General features: G+C 34.9%; 2 protein-coding genes, 1 long non-coding RNA gene and 1 pseudogene across 4 annotated transcripts; all 4 read left to right on the top strand.

Moving 5' to 3' along the window:
- Positions 1-2,444: 2,444 nt before the first annotated feature.
- Positions 2,445-5,666, top strand: LOC142532070 (uncharacterized). The gene is made up of 5 exons (XM_075638385.1): positions 2,445-2,803; positions 3,711-4,011; positions 4,554-4,712; positions 4,883-5,178; positions 5,531-5,666. The coding sequence occupies exons 1-5, from the start codon at positions 2,606-2,608 to the stop codon at positions 5,609-5,611; spliced, it is 1,035 nt and encodes a 344-aa protein (XP_075494500.1). The 5' UTR covers positions 2,445-2,605; the 3' UTR covers positions 5,612-5,666.
- An 887-nt stretch (positions 5,667-6,553) lies between these two features.
- On the top strand, positions 6,554-10,211 carry LOC142530475 (AAA-ATPase At2g46620-like). Its single transcript, XM_075636312.1, has 2 exons — positions 6,554-6,592; positions 9,048-10,211. The coding sequence occupies exons 1-2, from the start codon at positions 6,554-6,556 to the stop codon at positions 10,041-10,043; spliced, it is 1,035 nt and encodes a 344-aa protein (XP_075492427.1). The 3' UTR covers positions 10,044-10,211.
- Positions 10,212-13,840: 3,629 nt separating this feature from the next.
- LOC142531420 (uncharacterized) lies at positions 13,841-19,831 on the top strand. 2 transcript variants are annotated; one of them, XR_012816295.1, is made up of 5 exons: positions 13,841-14,188; positions 14,378-14,435; positions 16,198-16,385; positions 17,713-18,079; positions 19,347-19,831. It is a non-coding gene; the product is annotated as an uncharacterized LOC142531420 (long non-coding RNA). The 2 variants fall into 2 exon arrangements; XR_012816294.1 differs by lacking the exon at positions 19,347-19,831 and adding an exon at positions 18,469-19,335 and having other exon boundaries at positions 17,713-18,384.
- A 1,677-nt stretch (positions 19,832-21,508) lies between these two features.
- On the top strand, positions 21,509-24,926 carry LOC142531418 (putative UDP-arabinopyranose mutase 1; annotated as a pseudogene).
- The last annotated feature ends 556 nt before the right edge of the window (positions 24,927-25,482 follow it).

Below are 25,482 nucleotides of genomic sequence, written 5' to 3'. Positions count from 1 at the left end.
ATCAATCATTTAATGTTTTTCATGTAAAAGACATGATCTTTCATTCATATGGGGTGTCCCTTGGCCATTGTAACTGATCACAATCATCAAACAATGCCAAGGAAATGAAAAAATATCAGAAAATTCGAAGGGACACGAAGACCTGCAGGCACCCGCTCGCGCCTGCACGCGCGCGCGCTGCCGAGCTGCTCTCGGCAGGCGCGCGCACCCGCGCGCCTGCTACTGTACATGCCGATTTTTTTTTTTCGTTTTCGTCCCTTACATGTTCCGACTACTCGTTTTAAGTTCTTTCAACATTTGATGAACTTGTTTCGAGTTTAATTCAGAACCACCGAACTTAATATTCGTTCATTAAGCTTCGTTTTTCGTTTCGAATTTTCCCAATCAAATACATTGATTTATTTGCTTAATTTTCATTCATTAAGCGTCAAAATTCCAACAATCATGTCATGCAACGTGACTGACTACCATTTGTTTTCCCTGATGAAAATTACATACTTTTTTCACATGCATGATAAACTAACAATGTAACATTTTTCTTTGCATATGCCGGTTTCGAAGAGAAACCGGCCGCAACTGGTAAGTGAGACGCTCTTCTCTTTTATGTGAATTTTAAGGTTTAGGAACCTAATAATTTTATATTTTTTGGGGGACTGATATTTGCAGGTTTAAGAACCTAATCACAAGCGAAGTTGCTAAAAATATAATGTTCTCAGCAATTGGAAATCTTTTTTAATACTTCTTGGATACTTTATCATCAGTGAACTCAGTTTTTATTTTATTTTTTTTTGTAGAGGTTATTATGATACTTATATGTACTTGATGAAAATGCATTGAAAACATAATTAGTATTAACAAGGAAGGATGTTACTTTAATTTCTCTTTTCAAGGCTAGATTAAACTATATACGATTGATCCATGTAATTTATGTATGCCTTTATGAAATAACAGAATTTTCGCCTTCCCCAAGATAACAAAAAGGGCACATTGCATATAGCATAGTAATTATTATGTTGCACTTAAAATGTTGAATTCATGTGTGACAACCTCTTGAAGTGGGATCTTATTCTTTCAGGATTTAGTTTAAATTCCTCATCTGAATTTGTTCTTTATATTGTTCCCTTATATTTGAATTAAAGTAGTACTACAATTAAACAAGGTTGCTTCTGGTAACTTTCTTTGAATCTCCATTACACATCTCTCTCTCTCTCTATACCTCTTTTCCCCACCCCCACACATTTTTTAGTTATAAATGATGTTTTTGCATAAATAAATTATTGTTGCATGGAGTACATAGTAGTGTTGCATGTTCAGATGTTATTGAGCTCGAAACAGCAATTTCCTTTTACATCTATCCATTTTAATGTTGGGTCAATCTGGGCGGGCAATTGCTTAAATTCCGGGATTTTCACATATATATATATATATATATATATATATATATATATGTGTTTTCAATTATTTCTGTCAATTTCAACTCCTTCTGATGATGTTTCACATCTCAAAAATCATGTAGTTTGTACAATTTTGTTTTATATTCATGCGATTTTTAACACCTTTACCGCTACTAATCATACAATGTGAAACAGGAAAATACGTAAGCAGAGGGGTTTTGTGGTTTCTAATAAAAGCTAAAAAAAAGTTTTAGCGAAGGTAAAATGTAAAATAAGGTTTGATTTATTTGATCAATTTTATTGTATATATAGTTTATTTATCACTAAATTTGAGGTTAACTTTTCCAAAAAACTAACGTATAACATAAAACAATGAGCGTGTATTTTAAAAATAATAATTATATTTAGTGTTTTTTGATACATGAATTAACGAAGGTCGCTATGTTTATTGTGGATATATATTTTTAGGTTGTATATGAATTGATGTATTTCAAATTCAATCATTTCAAATGTATTTTTTGTAGACATTATAAATTTCGAATTCATCACTTGTATGTTTATATAGTGTTTTTCATATTAATTATGATGAATTTAAAGTTCACTCAATAATGGAGATATTTAAAATCAAGGCAAAAACTTGTGTGAGACGGTCTCGCGGGTCGTATTTGTGAGACGGATATCTTATTTGAGTCATCCATGAAAAAATATTACTTTTTACGCTAAGAGTATTATTTTTTGTTGTTAATATGGGTAGGGTTGACCCGTCTCACAGATTAAGATCCGTGAGACGGTCTCACATGAGACCCACTCTAAAATTAATTATACTTTGTGTAAGTAATTAATTTATGAATTTAAGATTTTATCTATTGTTTCATCGTTAACAATAAAATTATAATCGAAATCCATAAATTTCAAATGCATAGTTCCAAATGCAACCTCAAAGAATTTATGTCGAATGCATGTAGCTAACAACAATTCTCCTATTTGAGACAAGATAGCGGATATTATATCCAATTATACAAATCAATTCTAAATTTAAAAAAATACAAACATTTAATTTTATAAAATTGATTTAGTATTCTGCCTCGGCGGTTGGGTTTCCGTTGAATGAAATCATAGCAAAACGTACCCGTCTCCTCTAATCTGCCTCAGATTCTCTGTTCCAATTACAAGCGAGATAACCATCCTAGAATTGGGTTCAAAGAAGAGAAATGGGAAACGGTTCGGAGACAAAATTCGTGCAACATTTGATTCTATACGCCGCGAGCGCCGCGCTTAGCTGTTTGGTGTTGTTCGTGGGACTCAAGCATCTCGACCCGAATCACGAAGCCTCCAAGAAAGCTCTGGAGCAGAAGAAGGAACTCGCCAAGCGTTTGGGCCGACCTCTTGTGTTTACAAATCCGTATGAGGTTACAATGCCTCTTTTTTTTTGGATTCGAAATTTGGGGGAAGTTTTTTACTTACTTTCTGCTGGGGTACTCTCTGTTTTAGATTCTGTGATGTTTTTCTTTGCGTATTATGCATAAGATTTAGGAAGACTATGCTACAATGACTACCATTTAATTTGGTGGTAGTGATTACGGTTTGTCCTAAACGTGATTCATGTGGAAACTTGATTGTGTATCTGAAGTGTAGTTATTATAACGGTTGGAGTTTGAATTTGCGGAAGGTGTAGTTATTATCTTGCTTGGAGCTTGAGCATATATTTTCACTGGTTAGATAATGAGGGTAGCTAATAGATTATATTAATAAATAGTAAAGATATGTTTCTTGGCGTAGCATTGCATTTGGGCTTGGGTTTCAACATTCTACACAGGCATGCCCCTGTAAGATTACGATTTTTCGTGCTGTTGGATGTTACTTCATAGAGCTGTCTGATATCTCTGGCACCATTTATTTTCTTATTGTTTTAGTTTTAGTTTTGAATCCAACCGCAACCCCCATCTGGTCTTGACTTGATTTTACCTTCTTACTGTTGATGGTGCATTATTGTAATCTTGGGAAAAATATTCAATGATTTATTCTTATTTGAAATATCATTATGAACTGATTTTTTAATTAGAACTATCATTTTGACTCGAAAATTTTATGTAGACTTTCATTCCTAAGCAGAGCTATAATTTTCATCCTCTGTATTCTTTTGCCACTCCATTGTGCGAATGTAATTAATATTGACTTGAACCTATAACAGATTCATGGTCAGGTGATTCAAACTACCTAGATTTTCATCTGTTGAGATTAGTTACATGCAAGGTATGTCTAAATATACATGCTTTGCTTATTGATTATTTCTTTTTTATTTTTAATGAAATACAGGATGTTGTGGCCTGTGATGTGGTCAATCCCGTCCATATTGATGTGAAATTTGACTCGATTGGCGGATTGGATGCCATTAAGCAGTCCCTGTATGAACTAGTTATTCTTCCTCTACGAAGACCTGAGCTGTTTTCTCATGGGAAGCTTCTTTGCCCAGAAAAAGGTGTTTTGCTATATGGACCGCCAGGCACTGGGAAGACAATGCTTGCCAAAGCAATTGCAAAAGAGTCTGGGGCTGCTTTTATCAATGTGAGGATATCATGTCTAATGAGCAAATGGTTTGGTGATGCACAGAAACTAGGTGTGTACATAGGAAATAACATCTATTAAGTTTCTTCTCGCCTCTCGTCCGTGTGTATTCCCTGCATCATTATGTTTTATCGTGTGTGCAATACCTTGAAGTCTTGCTTATAAGGTAGCTAATGTAATCAAACATAATACAATTTAATACTTGGTTGCACTTGCTCTTTGCGACTTCGAAACAATTGTGAAAGATGGGTTTTTATATTCCAGTTCACAATATATTTTTCGTAGTTATGAATGATGGATATTGTATGTTCTGTAGTAATCAGGACTATTTGAATGATTTTGAATTTTTTACCCCTATTCTTACAACAGATTAAAGAAAGAATCGGTGGTATGGGGTTTGTGGGTTGGATAATGTTTTTTTTTTATCTATTACAAAGATTCTTTATTTTATAAAAATGAAACGTGTTTCTATATTCCTTATAACAGAATGAGCTATTTTATTTCAAGTCTTATGCGAATTGCAGAACTTTTAACACTGAAATTGCAAATTATGTTAGTGCTTTTTAGATTTGAACACTTGGTTCTTATCTGCAGTGACTGCTGTGTTCACTTTGGCATACAAACTCCAGCCAGCTATTATTTTCATTGATGAAGTGGATAGTTTCTTGGGCCAGCGCAAGAGTACTGATCATGAAGCGCTAACAAACATGAAGACTGAGTTTATGGCTTTGTGGGATGGTTTCACCACTGATCGTAAGTTCTTCCATAATCTCATAAAAATACGGTGTCTCCTACTTTCTTTTTTGAGTTTCTAGACAGATTGTTGTTACGAGTTAGATAAGGTGATATCAATGTGTTAATATTAGTTGGTTAAGAATTTGAATGGTTCTTTCAGTTGAAATGACATGTTTTTGTTGATTCAGGGAACGCCCAGGTGTTGGTACTCGCTGCTACCAATCGTCCATCGGAACTTGATGAAGCAATTCTTAGACGACTTCCTCAAGCATTTCAAATTGGGATTCCTGATCGTCGGGAAAGGGCTGCAATATTGAAGGTTATATTGAAGAATGAGAAAATAGAAGTTGGCATTGATTATGACCGCATAGCCAATCTCTGTGATGGATACACGGGTTCAGATCTTCTTGAGCTCTGCCAAAAAGCCGCCTATTTTCCTATCCGAGAACTACTTAATGATGAGAAGAGTGGAAAACCATCTACGGTCAGTAATTTATTTTATTGCTCTCTTGTACATGTTTCTTGCGGACTCATTTCCCTTCAGCATTACCTCTGAGCTCTTTTTTAAAGTTCCTGTGGAAGATGTAAGTTTAGAGTTTCTGTCAAGGTTTCCCTTTTAATGAAAATTGCATGCAGATAGACCTTGTAACTTAATAGCGACCTTGTCAATTTCTTATTTTTGCATGTCTAACCCATGGTGTGGCATGTTCAACCTAATAAATTAAATGCTACGTTACATTTGAATTCTTGTAAATCAACCTATTGCCTGAGATCCATGGTATTTTGAGCTTCACGTCAAACATTTTCTCTTATCTTGGTGTTGTTCTTGCTTTTAGGAGCCAAGGCCATTATCAATGGTAGACTTGGAGAGGGTCATTGCTACAACCACACAAACAAAAATTGCTGCAAGTGAATAGAGACAATTTAATTCACAATCATCAGGATGGTCACCACAAAGAGAATCAGACGATTGTCAGGTCCAAGCCGCCATTAATGAGCTTTCTAAGCTTGTGGTTTCTCAAATTTTTAACCTATAGACAGATGCTCGAGATACTTAATTTCCATTTACTACTCCCATAACTAACACTAGGTTAATCACTTGTAAAATCCTGCCTACATAATTAATTTTGGATATCGTTTTTAAATATATGCACGTGTGAATATTAATTATTATCCGATTTCTGAGATTTTTGACACACATCACACATGGACTTCACTTCTCCACAAAATCTTGATCTTTATCAGCCTAACCCATAATCTTGTGTTAATTTTACTGAATTGCCTTTTTTTTTTTGTCATCTTTTTTTCACTGCCAGGATTGACTGGACTGCAGGTAGGATTTTTAACCTTACAGCTAGAATTCTTATCCTTGGGCTGCTTCTGAGTACTGGTACCGAGGTTAGTTATGTTAAAATCACGAGATAATTGCAAGCTCGTTACCTCAAAGATCTGTTTCCAATCCAGATCTGTAAAGTTTTAGTTTTGGGTTTCAAATGACGTACCAGTTTTGCCATGGCTTGTGGTGCTATGAAGACAAGACAGCGACCTTAGTTTCTTGTGAAGGCAATTGCGTATTATTTGTTATTCAGCTGCTTTCCAACTGCTCCAGGGGCACCCGCATTCGACCTAACACTGATTTTTTTTTTTTTGAACATAAGACCTAACACTGATAAACCATTGTGTTTGGTCCAAATCAACTAAACAAGGACCCAACTTGGCTGTGAGCAATTTAATTAAGCAAAATCCATGAAGCCCAAACCACAGCCCAATATAAGAAGCCCAAGTGAAATTGCAGTTGGCCCAATGAAGAAACGTAGTATCAGTTGCTGCCATTGCCCGATGTGGAAGAACGTGGAGTGATGGGGGAAGGGAAAACTGCTGTGCAGAATGTGACAAAAGTGAGGGAAGGAAATCAGAAAAGGGCCCCCGACAAATTCACACAAAAAATCTACAGCAAAAACTCTGCAGAATTCATTATCAATTTTATGCAAAATTTCTCTTATTTGCTCTGTTGTTCATTGTCATTTCCAGCAAGCATTCTATAGATTTTAGCAATGTCCATCCAAGTCTCATGTGAAAGCTTTGTTCGAATTTATAACGGCATAACATATGTTGATGTTGTTTATGAGTTCCCCCTTTAATTTCATTATATTCGTCTTTTCAAGTTCTTATTTTTGGAGCCATTTTGAGGGAATTAGAACGAACGATCGAATCGAGATTCGCAACGTTTGATTAGAAGTCGGATTATTTCACAAATTTGGCACGAACACGTGCCTGGCACGCCCGCAAATTTTCGCGACAAACACATTGATTTACCAAGAATAAATGTTCATTTTAATGCAAGTTTATATTTATCTCCTTTCTCAGTCTTGTGGGATTTCTATAGCTTCATCCACATTTTTTTATTTCACCAACTTTGTTCACCTTATATGCAGATGAACAACACTGGCAATCACATTTAATTTTGTTTCTTGAAAGTGTGCATCATAATCTACATACACAAAATCAGATTATGGCATAATCATGAAGTTTACTAGGATCTTAGTGTATTTTCGAGTGAAATTTATTTATTTTAAAAATATACTTTTATTTGAGTGAAATGAGTGTAACTTCTTGTAAAACGAGCCTAAACTTCGGCTCTTGGTTCCTTTCTATCTCATCGGTGGAACTATCTGTGGGGGCAGTGTCCCATAGGATCTGGGCCATTGATTTTAAAGAAATTGGTGGACCCTATGTATGTGTGTATAAATCTGGGCCTTTGATCTTTTCATGGGAACAGTGTCCCATAAGGTAGGATGAAATCTTCCCTCATGCGTCGAGAATCGGGATGTGATGGAAAACCAAAGCATAAAGTCATGTCCATTATTAATTTTGCTTGACTTTTGATACATGTCAACGTCGCATATTTGACATTTCCTTTCGGTATCTCTTTGCGATTTAAGTTTGTGTTTTATTAATAAAAATAATAATCTCTTTTAATTGATGTGATTTTTTTTTTATCCCGCCATCTATTTTAACTCAAACTACCAAATTTACTCATCTCACTTATTTATCATCATATTATTTCATATGAAGTATTATTTAAATTATTTACTAAATGATTTATGAGAGCATATTTGTAATCTACATTTATATTTAGCCAAATTAAAATAGTTACATTTATGATTTTGTAAACTTGATTACCAAACATTGACTTAAATAAAGCCTAGGTTTGGCGGTCCAATAACGCGACCTGAAACCCTTCGTTTGTTTCAAGTTGATGTCTCCAATTAAGAGAGAGGTTTTGTATTGATTTTTTAATGAAAAAGATAAGAAAATCATTTAAATGATTTTTAACATTAAGAAAATATTAATTTAATATAGAAAAAATATTTATAGTCGAGCTTTTGAACTTTCAGACGATCATATAATAGCATAAATTTGATAATCTAAGTTAAAAGATCGAGTCGAATGATTTGCGTTACGCCCCCTAAATGGACCATATTGCATTAAAAAAAAAAACTTACTATAATATAATACGATACACCGCAAATATTTAACTGGTGACTTGCGATCATATGTGGAGTTATGGTCATATTTTGTGAGAATAAAATAAGCAACCACAGGTAATTATATTCAAACAACATACCATTAAATTATGATAACTTGAAACCTCAATGGTCAATGAGTCATTGTCTATTTTGACTCTAAAAGCATATTTTATGCAATAAATAATAATAATAATAATAATAATAATAATAATAATATTCCAGTAAATTAATGAATATTTTAGTACAAATTATTATAAAATTTATTATTTCAGAAAAATTTAAAATATTTTCTTTAATATTTATCCAAATTTTTGAAATTTAAAATGTTTTTTAAAAAGCATATAATTTCTAATAAGAAATCTTTAAAATAAAAAAGTTGCAGGCAACAAGTTCAAATAATCGTTATTATTTAATTAATCATATAGATATTCATTGATTTATCAACTGCAATTAGCAAGTGAGAAGAAATTATGAAATTATTTAAAAAATGCTGCAAAATGATTGCGAATTTTTCTTCACCGTTGAAGGGGGTGGATTCGACCATGCCTGCTTTTGTATTACGCGCGTACGAATTAAATTATTATTATTACCCGAATTCCCCCGCATTTAAGATTCAATTCATCAATCAATCACATATCATTCGTTGGTTCACTATTTATCTGTTTGCTTGTCAAGTTTATATTCGCACACTACATATATGTTGAAATCAATATCTGAGTAAAATTACGTATAAAGCTGAATAAATTTTACATGTTGAGAAAGATTATTGCTTAAATATGGACTTTGTTCATATATTATATTGACCAATCTAGTTATACCACAGAAACTGGCGCTGGAGCAGAAGATGAAAGAGGTGAGTTTGTTCGTTAAAGTTCACAGAAACGGGCGGTGGAGATCGATTTCGCTCACGCATCCCGCCACCATGGAGATGGTCGTGATGGATTCGGATCTGAAAACAAGAATCAAATCTGACTTGGACAATTTCCTGAAACCCAAACAGTTTTATCATCGTTTGGGCAAAGTATGGAAGCGAAGCTACCTGCTCTACGGGTCAGCGGGTACGGGTAAATCCACCTTCATTGCCGCCGTGGCCAAATTCTTGGGATATGACATCAACGAAATCAATCTGCACAGAATCACGAGCGACTCCAATCTGAAATGCCTCTTGCTGCAAACGACGAACAAATCTCTGCTAGTGGTAGAGGATCTGTACCGTTATTTGGGCGACAAATCGACGGCCGTGAGCTTATCAGGGATCCTTAACTTCATGGATGGAGTCATTTCTTCCTGTGGAGAAGAAAGGGTCATGATTTTCACGATGAACAGCAAAGAGAACATCGATGCCAGCTTTCTCCGGCCCGGCAGAATCGACGTTCACATTTACTTCCCCCTCTGCGATTTCACTGCGTTTAAATCCTTGGCTAACAGCCATTTGGGGCTAAAAGATCACAAATTGTTCTCACGAGTGGAGGAAAATTTTCAAATTGGGGCGACGTTGAGCCCGGCTGAGATAGGAGGGATCATGGTCTCGAACCGAGGCTCTCCGACCCGTTCTTCGAAAACCGTTATCACGGCTTTGCAGGGCAACCTGGCGAGTCGGGTCGGGAGACGATCGAGCGGGTCGACCTCAGGTCGGGATTCGGAGGAGTTGTCGGATTCCAGCGCGGTCACGAAAGATGGTCAAAATGGAGTACATCCCATGAAAAAGATCAAGAACTTATATGGACTATCGAGGGCAAGGAGTAGTAGGAAGGCTTCTATGAAGAAATTGGATATGCATATGAATGAGAGGGAGAACTCGGATTTGAACACCACGTAAACTTGGTCGGGTATTGAAATTTTTTCAGCTTCGGATGGAATATTTTCATTGATTGGCATGTCCAAGACCAGCACAACTTGTATTATCAATCTCCCTTGATGTAACTGTAGCATCATTCATTGGCCAGTAAGTCTCTTGTGAGACAAGTCAATTATGTCTATATTTACAATAAAAAACAATACTTTTTTATGACTGACCCAAATAGAATATATATCTCACAAAATTAATCAGTGAGACAGTCTCACAGAAGTTTTTGTGTTCATTGGTTCCATTTAAAACCAATTGATGTCTGATTTGTAGATCATGCAAGGGACACCATACAAGTAATGGCTGTAATATCGACAATATGTGATAATAGTGTTGCTTTGGATTCATCATATCATTAGATAACTTTTAGATTACTTTCATTTGTTAAACTCCAGAATAACAACAAACAAATTGGGGGCAATGACGAAGTAGAAGAAGATACATTGATGGCAACATAGTGCGTGTTGATGACAAATCTACAACACACATAAAGTTAAATCCCAACCCAAAATATTTTACTCATTTAACGGGAGAGAATTGCCATGTTTGATTTGATCCACGGTCTTGTGGCTTTTGTGACTATATTCTCCTTGAAGACCATCCGCATAGGCTAGGTGGCCTATTTTTGGTGCTTTTCATCCCATTTAGTTAAGCCATCGTCTCCTCTAGCTGATCCTGATTACATTATCTCTAATGTTTTTTTTCCTTGAAAGATCAATCTTATCGTCTAATGCGTGGTAGCTGATTTGATAAAATATCGTTGATGGATGGTCTTTTTATTCGTGATTGTTTAAAACTTTTCATCTGTAATTTTTGTTTTTCGAAAAAACTGTAATAATATTAGTTTTATGTATATTTCTTTATTTGCGATTTTGAGCTTCTTTATTCTTCAATTTTAGTTTTAGTTTTGTATCTTTTAATTTTTGACAATTTATTGTTTTTTCAGTATGAAATTTTGACACGACACTACACTACACTACACTACACATATCAATGTCACTAGACTAAAATTGCAAAGATTATCGATACAGAATAAACAAAGTAATGTCGCAGTTTTTCTTTCTCTAAAAAATTCATTTAGCGTCGTAATATGTCAAGGCTATAATACCTATTTGAATATTGCGTTTCAGGTTTACATGCATAAAGGTTGGGGTTCTTCTCTCTAAGTGATGATATATATATATATATATATATATGTGCCGGCCGTTGGGGCAAATAAAGTCCCACAACCAAAGCAAAACTCCGGTGGTACTGTGTCAATTATATTTTCTCACACCCTAATAAATTTAGCGTTTGTTTGTATGAAAAACCCACAATATCAATCATATGTTATACAGAATTAATACAACAATAAGGGCAACTTGCTCTACCATATTTAGACATACGACTTAAACATACCAATGATGTCATCTTTCTACATGGCCATGCATGTATGAGAGATAACTGTTTCTTCATGTTATTGAAGTATAAAACATGTGCATGCGTATCTTTGCTATATCAAATAATTGAGTTTATTTTATTTATTTTTTTATTCTTGACCTAATAGCTAGGTCCTCTCAATTTCACGTCGTCTGTCAATTTTCTTGATCGAAATACCAGTGCGGAGTGCTGCTACATCATGGGATTTTGGGAGTTTAATGGAAGCATGTGATAATAGATATTACTTAGAATGAACATATAATATTAACCTTTACATTGCAAGCAGTATACAACAAAGAAAAAAAAGTTGATAAGCGATTATATGATCAAGTGAACGATCATACGGATTTACTGGAAGCCCAAGACGTCGAGTGAAATGAATGTCAATGATGAAGTTGAAGTAAATAATGTTATAGAATATGATTTGCGTTCATTGGAAATTGACAATCAACTCGGTATCAAAAATTATGTTCAAGAATAAAAGCACTAGTGCATTTATAATAACACTGTCATAGATGAGTCACAACCACAACTAATTTATATCAGACAAATGAATTGTAAAATTAACGAGTCCAAAACAGAATTAATCAATACATGGAGGTTTTCTTGCCTATTTTTAGTTTCACTTGTCTTCTTTACTTCTAATGCTTGTCATTCATTGTATGTAGCAGGTTTAACCGAAACCGCAACAATTGCTTCAACCCTCACAGCGGATTCGAGCTGTGATTCGAATTTACCCATGTACTCATGACCTGCAAAACAACTGAGAGATACATTATGACAAATAAGTAAGATTTCGTGGATTTAGAAAAAAAAAAGCTCACTGCAACGATAAATAGCTATTGTGACACTTTTTTGTAGACACTTTTAATTAAATATTGTTATAAATACTTAGTGGGGTGTATTCAATTCAGACTTTTGATGACTTTTTCAAATTATAGACTTTTATGGATTTGATAGATTTTTATTGACTTATACAGAATCTCACAGATTTATAAACAGATTTACTTGGATTCATGTAGATTTTTTTGCAAGATTTTTATAAACTTTTGTGAATTTTTTTTATAGAATTTTATAAATTTTATACTCAATTATAACATATTATGAACTAATAATTAGTTGACATATATAACATATTCAGTTTGAAATATTTTTTCGACATTTATATTAATAAGTAAATTTACTTATTTAAAAGCTAAATCATTTAATCCTTACATATGTATATATGTGCGTTTGTATGCATGTTTGTAAATTTTTAATATAAATCAATTGATTAATCTGTAACGTTGTTTTTGAATTGATAATATACATGTGAAAAAATATTATTTATCATTATGTGGATATAATTTTGTATAAAAATATCATAGCTTACACATAAATTGATACTGCCAAAAAGAATTTAAAAAATCATGGTTGTTGCGAGAGTATTCAATTATTAAGAATTAAACGACATTTTTTTGGATCATCTTTTATTATTATTGAATATTACATTAATTTGTATAAATCATAAATTAAAAATCACAAAATCAAATATAGAATTCAAAATTTCTTATGATATTAAAATAAAAAATTATTAAATAAAAAATCAGTCAAAAATGAAAAATTTGATAAGGAAAAATGAAAATATAGAGATACATTTCAAAAATTTAAGAGAGCGATAGAGATAGATGAGAGAAGAGAAGATAAGAAGAGAAGTGATGTGAAGCGACAGAGAGAGAAATAAATAGCTTGTGTATGAGTTAGAAGTTTAAAAATCCATCCAAATCTTTGGGTTGAACCAAATACAATTTTTAACAATTTATAGTTGTACCTTAGGCTTTAATGTTTGTATGTTAACGAATTCCATGAAGTTATTAAAAGTCTATTGAAAATTTGAATACCACCAGAATTTTATAGAGTTTTTAAAAGTCAATGTTGAATACCACTTGACTTTTTAAAACTCCATGAAAGTCTATTTTGAATACCACCAGACTTCTGTAGAGTATGTAAAAGTCTTGATTGAATACCTCTATACTTTTAAAATCTACAAAAGTCATTAAAAGTCAATAAATCTCCTACATTGAATACACCCCCTTAATAATAACACTTGTAAAAAATTAATAATGTGTAAAATAAAAAAACATATTAGATTAGTTATCCTGATATTTTTAATTGATGTCAATTTTTTATATGAAGTGAAACAATTAGTTTTCCTCTTCCAATATTTATTAAACCCAAATATTTCTACATTTATTTTATCTATTTTTTCTATATTATAAAAAAATCATTTAAAAACTAAAAAAAATGTAATTAAAAGGGAAAAAAAGGAAAACAGCAAAACCCATCCCCAATTCATTCCCGTGAAAGAAAGAAAAAACTTCCCCAACCCTACTCCCATTCCGCCAGAGCACCGGAAAAGAAGCCTAGAGTTGAGGAAGTTCTTCCCCACACATACATATTACACACTTATAAATAAAAGAGAAAAGGAAAGAAAGAAAACCCAACCCAATCCCTAGCCCTGTACGTTGCTCTCTTCCCCTCCAAATCTCAAGCCGACGCCGCCGCTTCTCAACGCCAAGGAAGACCGTCGACCACCGTGCGATATAGCCATAAACTTCACTACCTTGGTTAAGCTCTGAATCGAAGTTTCCAACCGAGCTTTCAGCTGCTTGAAGCTGCCGTTCGGGGATGTTTGTTGCTCGATTTCTTGATCGATTTAGGTGAGTTTGGGTTTTATTTTCTCCTAGTTATCGTGGTTGGTTTGTTAAATGATCAAGGTTTTGTTGTATTAGTGCTTCAATTTTGTGCAACAAATCGAGTTTATTTTGCTCCTAATTATGGATTTTACTGCGAGTAATTATCGATCGTATAATTAGAGTTTATTCGTGGACTAATAGAGGGTGCTTTAGGTTTCTTCTGCATCTACAGCTTTTGCTTCACGCTCTTCGATTGTTCATCCTCCTCCAGGTAAAATAGCTATTACATTGCCTCTTTCTCACTCTATTATTATTAAACACCATAAAAAAAAAATCAAATGTGATCACATGCTGCGCCTATGCTCTTAATTTAAGATTGAATAAATCGTGTGGAAACACATAAGAATCTTCGTTTTCAACGATTAGTAGCATAACGTGGGTCATGTTGTTCCCACCTTATAGACTGTTCCCTTGCTCTCCCTTTCATCTTTTCTTCCTACCTTTTCCTGTTTGGTTTTTGAGCTGGTATTGGGATTGTTATCGCAGGTGTACTTAGAGGTACATGGGAAAGTAAGAGATGCAGTTATATCTCTGGTATTAAAAACATCATGAATTAGTTTCATAATCCTAACCTTGTGGGAAGTTGTGTGTTTTAAGAAACAGTCATTCACATATGCCATGAATTTGCCGTGGAGCTCGATTACTCTTCTGACAAAAATCTGATTTCCATATACTGGTTACTATTAACATCTGAAATCATATTGAAAAATAAAAGTAACTAAGAAAAGCTTACATGTTCTTGTAATCCAACAACATCCTTCTTTTCTGCCTGTAAAAGACAATCCTTCAAGTCAGTTAAGTTAAATAGTAAACTATTACATAAAAGCTTTTGCATAATCATCCCATGGAAAAATATGGCAGAGTTTCTATAAGACCTGCTCCGAAAATATGTTGTTACCATAATGAGACATTTTAAATTCACCTTATAACCTATCATTAGTGACATTTTTTATTGTCACTATAAATAACATACATGATACTTTTAGTTGTCATTATAAATGATTTTAACCGACATAAAAATTTGTCATTATTACTATAATAACAATGTATGTATAAATGTCTTTAAAACATGAGTTTTCCTGACATTTAAAATTGTCATTATATGAATAATTAGTAACATGCAAGAAGTTGTCATTAACATCTTATAATGACATTAAAAAATGTCAGGCAGTTTAAGACGACATTGGAATGGAGGGCATTTGTTGGAGATGTCACTAAAACTTAAATGTCATTAAATATTGAATACGATGACATTTATGAATGTTACCATTAGCATTTATTCCAGCATGTGGCTGTAAGTAAATAGTAGCAAATATATTACTAGCCAATGGCGCGTGTATAATGTCATGCACGCATAACCGAAAGTTTTATAGTAAACGACGACATTATTCAATGATAGTTTAACATTGTACAGAAATTCTGGTATAGTTTTCCCTACAATATGAAGTTCCAATAATTATATATATAGAGAGAGAGGCAATGCGCGAATAAAGAATTAATGAGACAACCAAACGAATATAAAAAATCAATTCTAACATCTATTTAAATTATAAGTTCTTGTAGACTAAGACATTCCTATGTTTTACAATTCAAAGTTGAAACTTAAATTGCTGCACGAATTTTTACACTACCTGCTATCTGGACCAACATAGAAAACAATGAACGAAATGAGTGGAAATTGTGCAGACCAATTTTTACGTTTAAAGATGGCATAAAAAGGCGATTTTGTCAATATTCAAAAAAAAAAAAAAGTCAAATCGTTTCAACACAAAATCTCCGAATAGAATGTCATATTTTTAAAATTTACCACGACTCATTAGACTGTGAAGCGTAATAGCTGCATATATATCTATATAATATAATAATAATGTTAACAAACCAAATAATCAAATGTCGTCAGACGTTTGTTTATATTCATTACACTGATGAATTGTAGGTATTAGTTGAGTAATGGACTTCATTACTTATTGCAGGGCAACAATAATATTAATGGGCCTATGCTTATATCCAATCTTTTTGGCCCAATCATAAGCCTGAAGAACTCGCTAAAAGCTTTTCGACTTGTCAGTAGGGTTTATGATCGTACCCAAGGCAGCTGTCTCCGTATTCTCCTCGGTGGAGGCTAAGCTGAGGAAGGAGAACAGGGACACAAAAAAAAAAGGTGAAGATCGACGTTTACATTACTTTGTTTCTCCATTTCTTTTCGTATTTGGTTTTGCTCTTGGATCTTTGTCTATCTTTATTTCTCTTTTGAGTTCTTTTCTCTGATCTGCCGCCGGCTATAAGCATCTCTCCCGATGAGTCCGCTTGAGTGCTTTGTTTCCTCTGTAGTTCTTTGGCTTGAACTGTCACAGTGATAGATTGCTCTCTCCCATATAATATCCTCTCCAATTGGTTTGATAATGTAGATTATGTTCATATCATCCACAACACCAAGTAACTCATGAGGAATGTAGGAAATATTTTCCAGAAAAATAAATGTTCCACAAATCGAAAATCATTGGAGATCTCCAAAGATCATCCTACAATGATTTCATGGAGACAATGATGGAGACAGTCTATGTTGTTGTGTGCAAATGCCCGCCCCAAATTCTGATTTTGTGTTCCATTACCTATAATGTATTATTTCACACCCCCTAAAAACTTGTATGGGATGCAAATTATTACATAAATTTTTATGGAATGTAAAATAAAGCTTAATATGCACGATTGCAGTGGAACATTTTTAAATGATAAAAAAGAAGCATACGTCTGTTACCCTTAATTAAACATATCATTAATATTTTATTTTTTTCGTCTTAAATTATTTCATTTTTAAATTTATTACTGACTTATGCCAATTTTACACGAACACACATGATATGCTTTGCTTAATTAATATGGGGAAAAAATATATTACTTAATTATTAATTGAAAATTGCGATATGCATGGAAAAAGAAATGCTTAATAAGAGTTGTTACTAATAAAATAATTTTACCTAGAAACTAAATTTCTTCATTAAGTATAAATTAATTTTTAAAATATCAGGAAGATAGTAATGTTATATCTTAAATTCAATAATTTATTTTCATATAATTAAATTAAGTTGGTTTATAGAAAATAATGTTACAAAGATTGTAAAAATGTACTCTTGAAATGAGGTTATGATTTAAAATTTCATTATCCAATTAATTATTGCAAAATTTATGCAAGGATGGCAATCTAACCAATTTTTCATTACCGGATCGGTTATTGAACCAGTTTACCTTAAAAAATGGTTCAACGGTCAGGGGCACAAGAATTGATCGATAAACTATTGCCCTAAATTGATGGTAATTTGATATTTCTTCGAAATATTAAATTTTAAACTTGGATAAATATATTTTTTATTATTTATTATATATATATATATATAATAAGCTGAAATACTGGCTTTCATATGATTTTTCAAAACATTTCTTTCACCACACCCAAATCATTAAATTTGAGAAGGCTTTCAACTTCGTAGTAGGGTTTTTGGTCGTATGCGAGGCAGGCGTCTCCGCATTCTCCTTCCCGTAGACTAAGCCGTCGGAGGAGGAGAAGAAGGAAAAGTAGGAGTGGGCTGACAGAATGGAACTGATGGCATTTCGGAACAACATCGAAAAAATGCTTGAGGATCGTGTCCGAATGAAAAAAGAGGCTAGGAATATGCACAAAAAATGGTGAAAATCGACATTTACATGAATTTGTTTCACAATTTCTTTTCATTCACTGAAGTCTATGCACTGTATTTTGTCCCCCCATTCAAGCAATTTTCAAACTTGGATACTTGTAGGCTTTTTGTTAAAGCATCTCCTGGATTTTCCTCAGAAGCTATTTTCTCGACCGTGATAGTACCACTAGCTGTTATTTCTTGAATAAAATGTTGCTTTATGTCGATATGTTTTGATCTCTCATGGTATACTGGGTATTTCATTTGGTGAATAGCACTTTGATTATCACAGTATATCCATCACCTCCTGAGCTATTTCAAGTATGTTATGGTGTTGTATGCATTGAAATATCGATTGTCAACAACTAAAAATAGGCAAGAAAACCTCCTCGTATTGCTTCTGGTGTACCGTTTATTAGGACTCATCAAGTTTACAATTCAATATTTTGTCTAACGTAAATGAGTTGTAGTTGTGACTCATATATGGTGGTGCTATGTTTTGGTTCAAGAGAAAGTCTTTCTTCCCCGCCCGCCTTAAATCATGGGTATGGAGCCAGCCTCGCTTCACAGCGTGGGGGATTATGGTGAAAAAAATACACCAGTGCTTTGTTCTCGAGCACGATTCTTGATAACGAGTTATGGTTGTGACTCATCTGTGGTGTTGTATGTCATTTTTTCACAAAAATAAAGATCAAGCACCAAATGTCTGGTAACCCGGGTCTTTACCAGCAAACAGTTTTAGTTTTTGGCGAAGAGATATTGAATTATGTGTTCCATGTTGGCCAAATATATGCCCCCGTGATCTGTTAGTTTAGGGATTATCTTGCATATTACCTTTTTTCTTTGTTGCCAAAATCCGCTCTGAAAGAAGTAACAAGCCTTCAAATAACTGCTGAACGGCCTTACCGATGTTGGAAGCATTTGCAGAAGCTGTTGATGTTTCAAACACACGGATGTCTCGTCCATACTCTTCTTTTTGCCTAGCCTTTGTGACCAAATACGAATAACTTACTTGTAGAAGATCACATTGAATAGCAAAATGACATGAAGCTTCACAACAATGTTTAGAGACTAGAATGTGCAAATAAAGTGGCGGATAGGAAGCAACATAGCCCGAAAAAGCATAAATAGATACTTAAAATACAAAATCCGATCAAATAATGAAATAAACAACTCACATGCTCTCACATCTTGCTCATGCTACAATATTTTTTTTAAAAATTATAAAAAGTTTGTCATTCTAATATTATCTGAAAGGGCTTTGTCAATGCTATCCCTTTCACAGCCCAAGCCCTTTGATTTGAAGCATGATATATTGTATTTGTTAGTTCAATAGATATCAGCCAACTAAAAGTTTAGTTTGATTGGAAAATGAGTGATCTGCAGCACCAATTATTTTATTTCATGGAATACTGAGCACTTTTGTTTCCATGTATAATCTTGTTTAGGTCAACATGAGGTTCTTGCTTCAGGCCAATTGAGGATCTTATAGCCCATCATGAGCATATGTAATATAAATTCTACGTGAGCTTCCCAACCCCACCCCCTTTTAAATTTATGTCATACGTTATGTTTCAGTATCACATTATATGGTTCATCTTTGCTAGCAGTGAAGCTGCTAATTTAACTCTTGAACGATTAGACACTGATAGTTTGTCAGACAACAAATGCCTTCAATTTCCCATTAATTGGGTCTACCAAGCCCACTAGTTTATATGGGCCAAGCATGATAATCTCATTTGCCATGTCCTCATCTCGCTAATATATCTGATATAACTATTTCTTAGGCTGGTAAATCTCTATTTCACGACAAAAAAATGATCGGGCTTGTTTTTTTTTTGGCTATCAAAGTTGAAATCCGTTGATTCCAACTCCGCTTTTGGTACTGTAATGGGCGCGGCAGCAGCTATCAACATATTATCTTTCGCAGAGGAGATGCTGGAGAGGGAGGGAAGACTGAAGGATGAGAAGAACGCTCAGATAGAGAAGATGAACGTGAATAACGAAGATAGAATTGAACGAATGTTGTTTCATAACAACCTCCTAACAATGTTATCTCAACCGATGAAAATTGATTAAAAAGAGCTGCAGGAAGGAGGTGAATATATTAACATTAATAGTAACTACTGTAGTTTTGTGATTAATTCTTCATTGATGGTAGAAATGATGTTCCACCACCGCCGGCAACAGCAGCAAGTCAGGATGGAGCACCAGCTTTTCAAACAACAAGTTCTGGTTATGAAGAGCAAAATAGGTTCCTGATTATGTCTTGCTAACTATGTGTGTAAGAAAGTAAATTTCTGGGATTTCAAACTCCGTGTCACATAGCCTTCTATTGCATTTTCAGGACCAATCCATTCCTCTACAGGCACTTGCCTGGCAGATTCTTCATCTTTTTTCTCCAGAATCTTCGTCCGAGTCAAACCTAATTCTCCATTCTTGCCCATATGAGTCCGAAATTAACCCCTCCTTCAAAACTAGCAGAAATTCACTTTCCCACACACATAGTTAGCAAGACATAATCAAAAAACCTATTTTGCTCTTTATAATCAGAATCTATTGTTTGAAGAGCTGGTGCTTCATCCTGACTTCTTGCTGCTGTCGGTGGTGGTGGAACGTCACTTCTACAATCAACAAAGAATTAATCACAAAAATACATTAGTTACTATTAATGTTAATAAATTCACCTCCTTCCTGCAGCTCCTTTTAATCAATTTTCATAAGTTGAGATAACATTGTTATGAAACAACATCCGTTCAATTATATCTTCGTTCTTCCTGTTCATCTTCTCTCTCTGCGCGTCCTTCTCCTCCTTCAGTATTCCCTCCCTCTCCAGCATCTCCTCCGCGAAGGAGAATATGTTGATAGCTGCTGTCGCGCCCATTACACTATCAAACGTGAAGTTGGAATCAACGGATTTTAACTTTGATAGCCAAAAAAATAAGCAAGCCCGATCATTTTTTTGTCGTGAAAGAGAGATTATCGGCCTAAGAAATAGTTATATCAGATATATCGGCGAGATGAAGACAGGGCAAATGAGATTATCAGACTTGACTCATATAAATTAGTGGGCTTGGTAGGTCCAATTAATGGGAAATTGAGGGCATTTGTTGTTTGACAAACGATCGAGCATTTGTTGGAAGCTCATGGGAAGATAAGTGTTAAAACTTTGAGCCCTGGAAAGCTTAATAAAGTTTTGAAGGAGGGGTTAATTTCAGACTCATATAGGGCAACATGGAGAATTAGGTCTGACTCGGTTGAAGATTCTGGAGAAAAAAGATGAAGGATCTTCCATGCAAGTGCCTCTAGAGGAGTGGATTGGTCCTGAAAATGCAATAGAAGGCAATGTGCAACGGAGTTTGAAATCCCAAAATCAAATTATCTTTGTATATTTGGATTTCAAATTTATTTTTATAATTTTAGAGAAATGAGATTATAAATTACTTATGTAGATGTAATGTTTCATATTAATTAAAATAAATTTCAAGATCGCGAAAAATTTGAAATTTATTCTACGTGGCTATGTATTTGAAGCAACACTTCATGTAAAAAAATAAATTAAGAGCTCTCTTAAAAGTATAAGACCTATGTTTACTTATAATATAATTAAAGCGAGTAATCTCTCAAATTGGCCAGTTTCCTTCCGGTGATAAGTTACCCCCATAAAACGTGGCTCTTCCACAACATCACACACCATGGACAATTACACGTGGGATTGTCTATGCTATCCACCACACCTGCACACCACAACACTGCAAGTGGGTTTGCTTCATTTTTGCCTTTTCGTTTTCATCTTCTCTTCCTTTGATTCGGAACCTCCGTCTTCGTCTTTCAACCATTTCACTGAGCAAGTTTCAACAAAAAATTTGCTTGTTGTCTTCTCTCCCTCCTTGTTGCAACCTATCGTTTTAACTCTGCTGCGGGGAACTTTGCTTTGGAGCCTCGGCCTTCGTCTTTCCACTCTGTAGTCAGTCCTTTCTCGTTACGATATTACGCGTATTCCACGCCCCTATAAATTCCAGCCCGAAACACCCCCATCACTCCGCCATCACCACTCCAAGATCTGATTGATTCTCCATCTCTATCTCGGAAACCCATGTCGAAACCAGCAACGCCGGTGATGCCGCCGCTCAAGATGAGTTGGATATAGTGATACCCACCATCCGAAACTTGGATTTCTTGCAAATGTGGAGGCCGTTCTTTCAGCACTACCATTTAATCATCGTCCAAGACGGAGATCCGACCAAGGTTATCAAAGCTCCTGAGGGAATTGACTACGAGCTCTACAATCGGAATGATGTAAACAGGATTCTTGGCTCTAAGGCCTCTTGCATCTCCTTCAAGGATTCTGCTTGCAGGTGCTTTGGTTTCATGGTGTCTAAGAAGGAAGTATATCCACACCATCAATGCTGATTGCTTTGTAAGTTCTTCGTTTTCCCGATTCTTCGATCTTTAATTTTTCCGGGTTTTGGGGATCTGGCAAGATAACGGTCATTGAGAATATGCTTTGAAAGATATTCCTTTTAGATTTATTTAAGTGTGAACTAACCATGTATTATACGTTTGAGCATGCTCATATTACATGTCTGTGGTAGAATATGCTGAACAAAGTATACCGGAATTGTACGTACAATGTACATGTATCTTTTAATTCGTATGTGTAATGTTTTCAAATGCTTCTATATTGTTTATCATATAATTTTTCAATACTCCGATGTTATTTAAAACTGACTGTTGAAATGTAAAAAGGTGACCAAAGATCCAACTGGGGAAGACATCAACGCATTGGCTCAACACATTCACAGGCTGCTCACTCCATCCACACCTTTGTTTTTCAACACATTGTACGATACATTCCTAGAAGGAGCAGATTTCGTGCGTGGATACCCTTTCAGCATGCGTGAAGGTGTGCCAACCGCGGTTTCTCATGGACTCTGGCTCAACATTCCCGATTATGATGTCCCCACCCAGCTTGTTAAACCTCGGGCACGCAACACGAGGTTGGTTGATGTGCTTGATCTTGTCGCGCTTTTGTATCATATCTTGTCTCTAGATACTGCAAAATAGTAGTACATGTGCACTTATGTTGGTTTGTAAACATAGGTATGTTGATGCTGTTTTGACTATTCCAAAGGGCACTTTGTTTCCCATGTGTGGTATGAATCTTGGGTTTGATAGAGAACTCATTGGTCCTTTAATGTATTTCGGCCTCATGGGTGATGGCCAGCCTATTGGGAGATATGACGACATGTGGGCTGGTTGGTGTACTAAGGTAGCTTCTTCACACGATCTCCTTGCACACTTTGCCCACAGTTTATAATTTTTAGCACTGTGATGAAGTGTCGATCTCAGGAACAGAGATTTAGGTTGCATAATTTAATCGTTGGTCATTGTCATATGTGTGGGGGTAAATGTACAGGGGGCTGAGCATGGTGATTCACCCCTGCTTCAAAAGGGCTAAAAATATAATTCTTCAAAATTTCAATACCACATACCTTATCCCGTGACTCGGCCCACAAGTGACGGCTTCTACATCCACATCTTGACAACCTAGACCTATTGAAATGCAATCAATCATCCCCTGTTCCATAAATCATTTTACAACTCAGTCGATTATTCATATCAGTAATTCTTTGGTCCATTGAATTGTGCATCGATTTATATATATGTGTGTGTGTGTGATTACCATTGCCTGTGACAGAGCTGTATATGCCAACAGATTTGGTGTTCCCAATGTGTATTCCATCTGTGTTTGGGCTTAACTTAGGGGAATAAATCGACATCTTCTTGATTAGGATACTTGACATCCGTCGAATTTCATGTGAAACTGTGGGCTGTTTTGGATACGCAAACCGGTCACCCCCAAGTTCGAGCTCATGAAAAATCGATTCAGCTGTAAATATATGCAAATGGAATCGATTTCATTAGTTACTAATCACCGCCCGACAATTTTTAACTTGGAGATTAACACTCACCGCCGGGCTATAACATGGTCCAGGCAATGTTTTTCCATTAGGACACTAAAAAAGACATATTTTGCGGCAAATACTGTCATTTTCTGTTCCAACTGTTATGAATATTGTTCTAAATTACAAAGGTAAACAACATATACAGAGAGGGACACAACATAATTTCTTTGTATGTATGCATAATGTATATGAATCATGATTTTCGTTACCTTGTGAGGTTTGCACGGAAGATCCCACCACTTCTGGCCATTTCCTTCAATGCTCCCAGCTCCAGTGAAAGTAAAGACGTCAATATTGTAAAGCACCAGCCACTGCTTAGTGCTGTCAGATTCTGCCCAGGAATCTGGTCCATCTGGCGGCATTAGCACCCCATCCACCTTCACAGGTACGGCAATTAATAACATTACCTTGTAATTACTTCGCATACTACACAATTTTTGATTCAAAATTCGACACCATTAGGAAACAACTCTGATCTCACCTGAAAAACGTGCCCCCGGCTCACAGGGTCCAGGAAAAATGGTTAAAGTAACAAGAAACACCTGATCTGATGGGACCAGAACCACTCCATTTTCCACTCGGCATGCCTCCTTCCATGCATCTTTGAAGGCATCAGTTTCATCAGTATCTCCGTCTCCAACTGCACCACAGTCAGACACATTGAAAATGCAGCTCGTGCTCGATAAGTTCCCGGGCTGGGGAAGGGGCGAGTCGCTGGAAGAGTGGGAGGTTGGTCCAGGGAATCGTCTGGGGTAAGTTCAGGTGAAATTTCACTCTATTGCTTCTTGTTCATGTGATTATGATGTCTCCCTCCATCCTCATTGGCTACATTTTGGATCAAGATTTGTACATTTAAGATCCGTAACACGAATAAGCAGTGTATGATTTCCATTGTTCACACAAGGCAAATTAATTAAGAAATTTGTGATAGATGGCAGGGTTATCTTTGTAGACTTCTCTGAGACTGAGTGACTTATTGTGGGAATTTAATGCAACTTATTTTTTTCCTCTGTCATGAAGGAAAATTAATTAAGAAGATGAAAGCTCAAAGAAAGTGGTTGTGTTGTGTTGTGTTGTGTTGTGTACTGTACATTAGCAACTGGCAAAAAACACATGGAAGTAGAGGCTAAGTTTTATACTGACCAAGTTTATTTTTTGCATTCTCTTAACATTTACCAATGAAATCAAACATTATTTTAACCATTTTTAAAACTTATTACTTTTGAAAAAAAATAAATCCTTCTTATTTACATCAGTGTGTCTAACAAGTAGTTTACTTCAAATATTTTCAAATATTTAAAAATGTAGTACAAATTAACGGTCTTTTTTGCCTTGTTTTCGTTGTGTAGAAGCATAACAACAAATGATTTTTTTTATATTAAAAAATCATTTTTCTAATTTTCAAAAGTATCTAACGTAAAATGTCAAAAACCGAAATAAGTGCCAACGTACTTCAAATATTTAAAAATGAGGTACAAATTAACGGTTTTTTTTCCCCTTGTTTTCGTTGTGTAGAAGCATAGCTGACATATGATTTTTTTTATATTAAAAAATCATTTTCTTATTTACAAAAGTATCCACTGTAAAAGTGGCAGCGATCCAATTATTTTATACC

This window comes from Primulina tabacum, chromosome 17 (genome assembly GCF_025594145.1).
Source record: "Primulina tabacum isolate GXHZ01 chromosome 17, ASM2559414v2, whole genome shotgun sequence".
NCBI classification, from domain to species: Eukaryota; Viridiplantae; Streptophyta; class Magnoliopsida; order Lamiales; family Gesneriaceae; genus Primulina; species Primulina tabacum.
The sequence above is the reverse complement of the archived record's forward strand: the minus strand, read 5'-3'. Positions and strand labels throughout refer to the sequence as shown.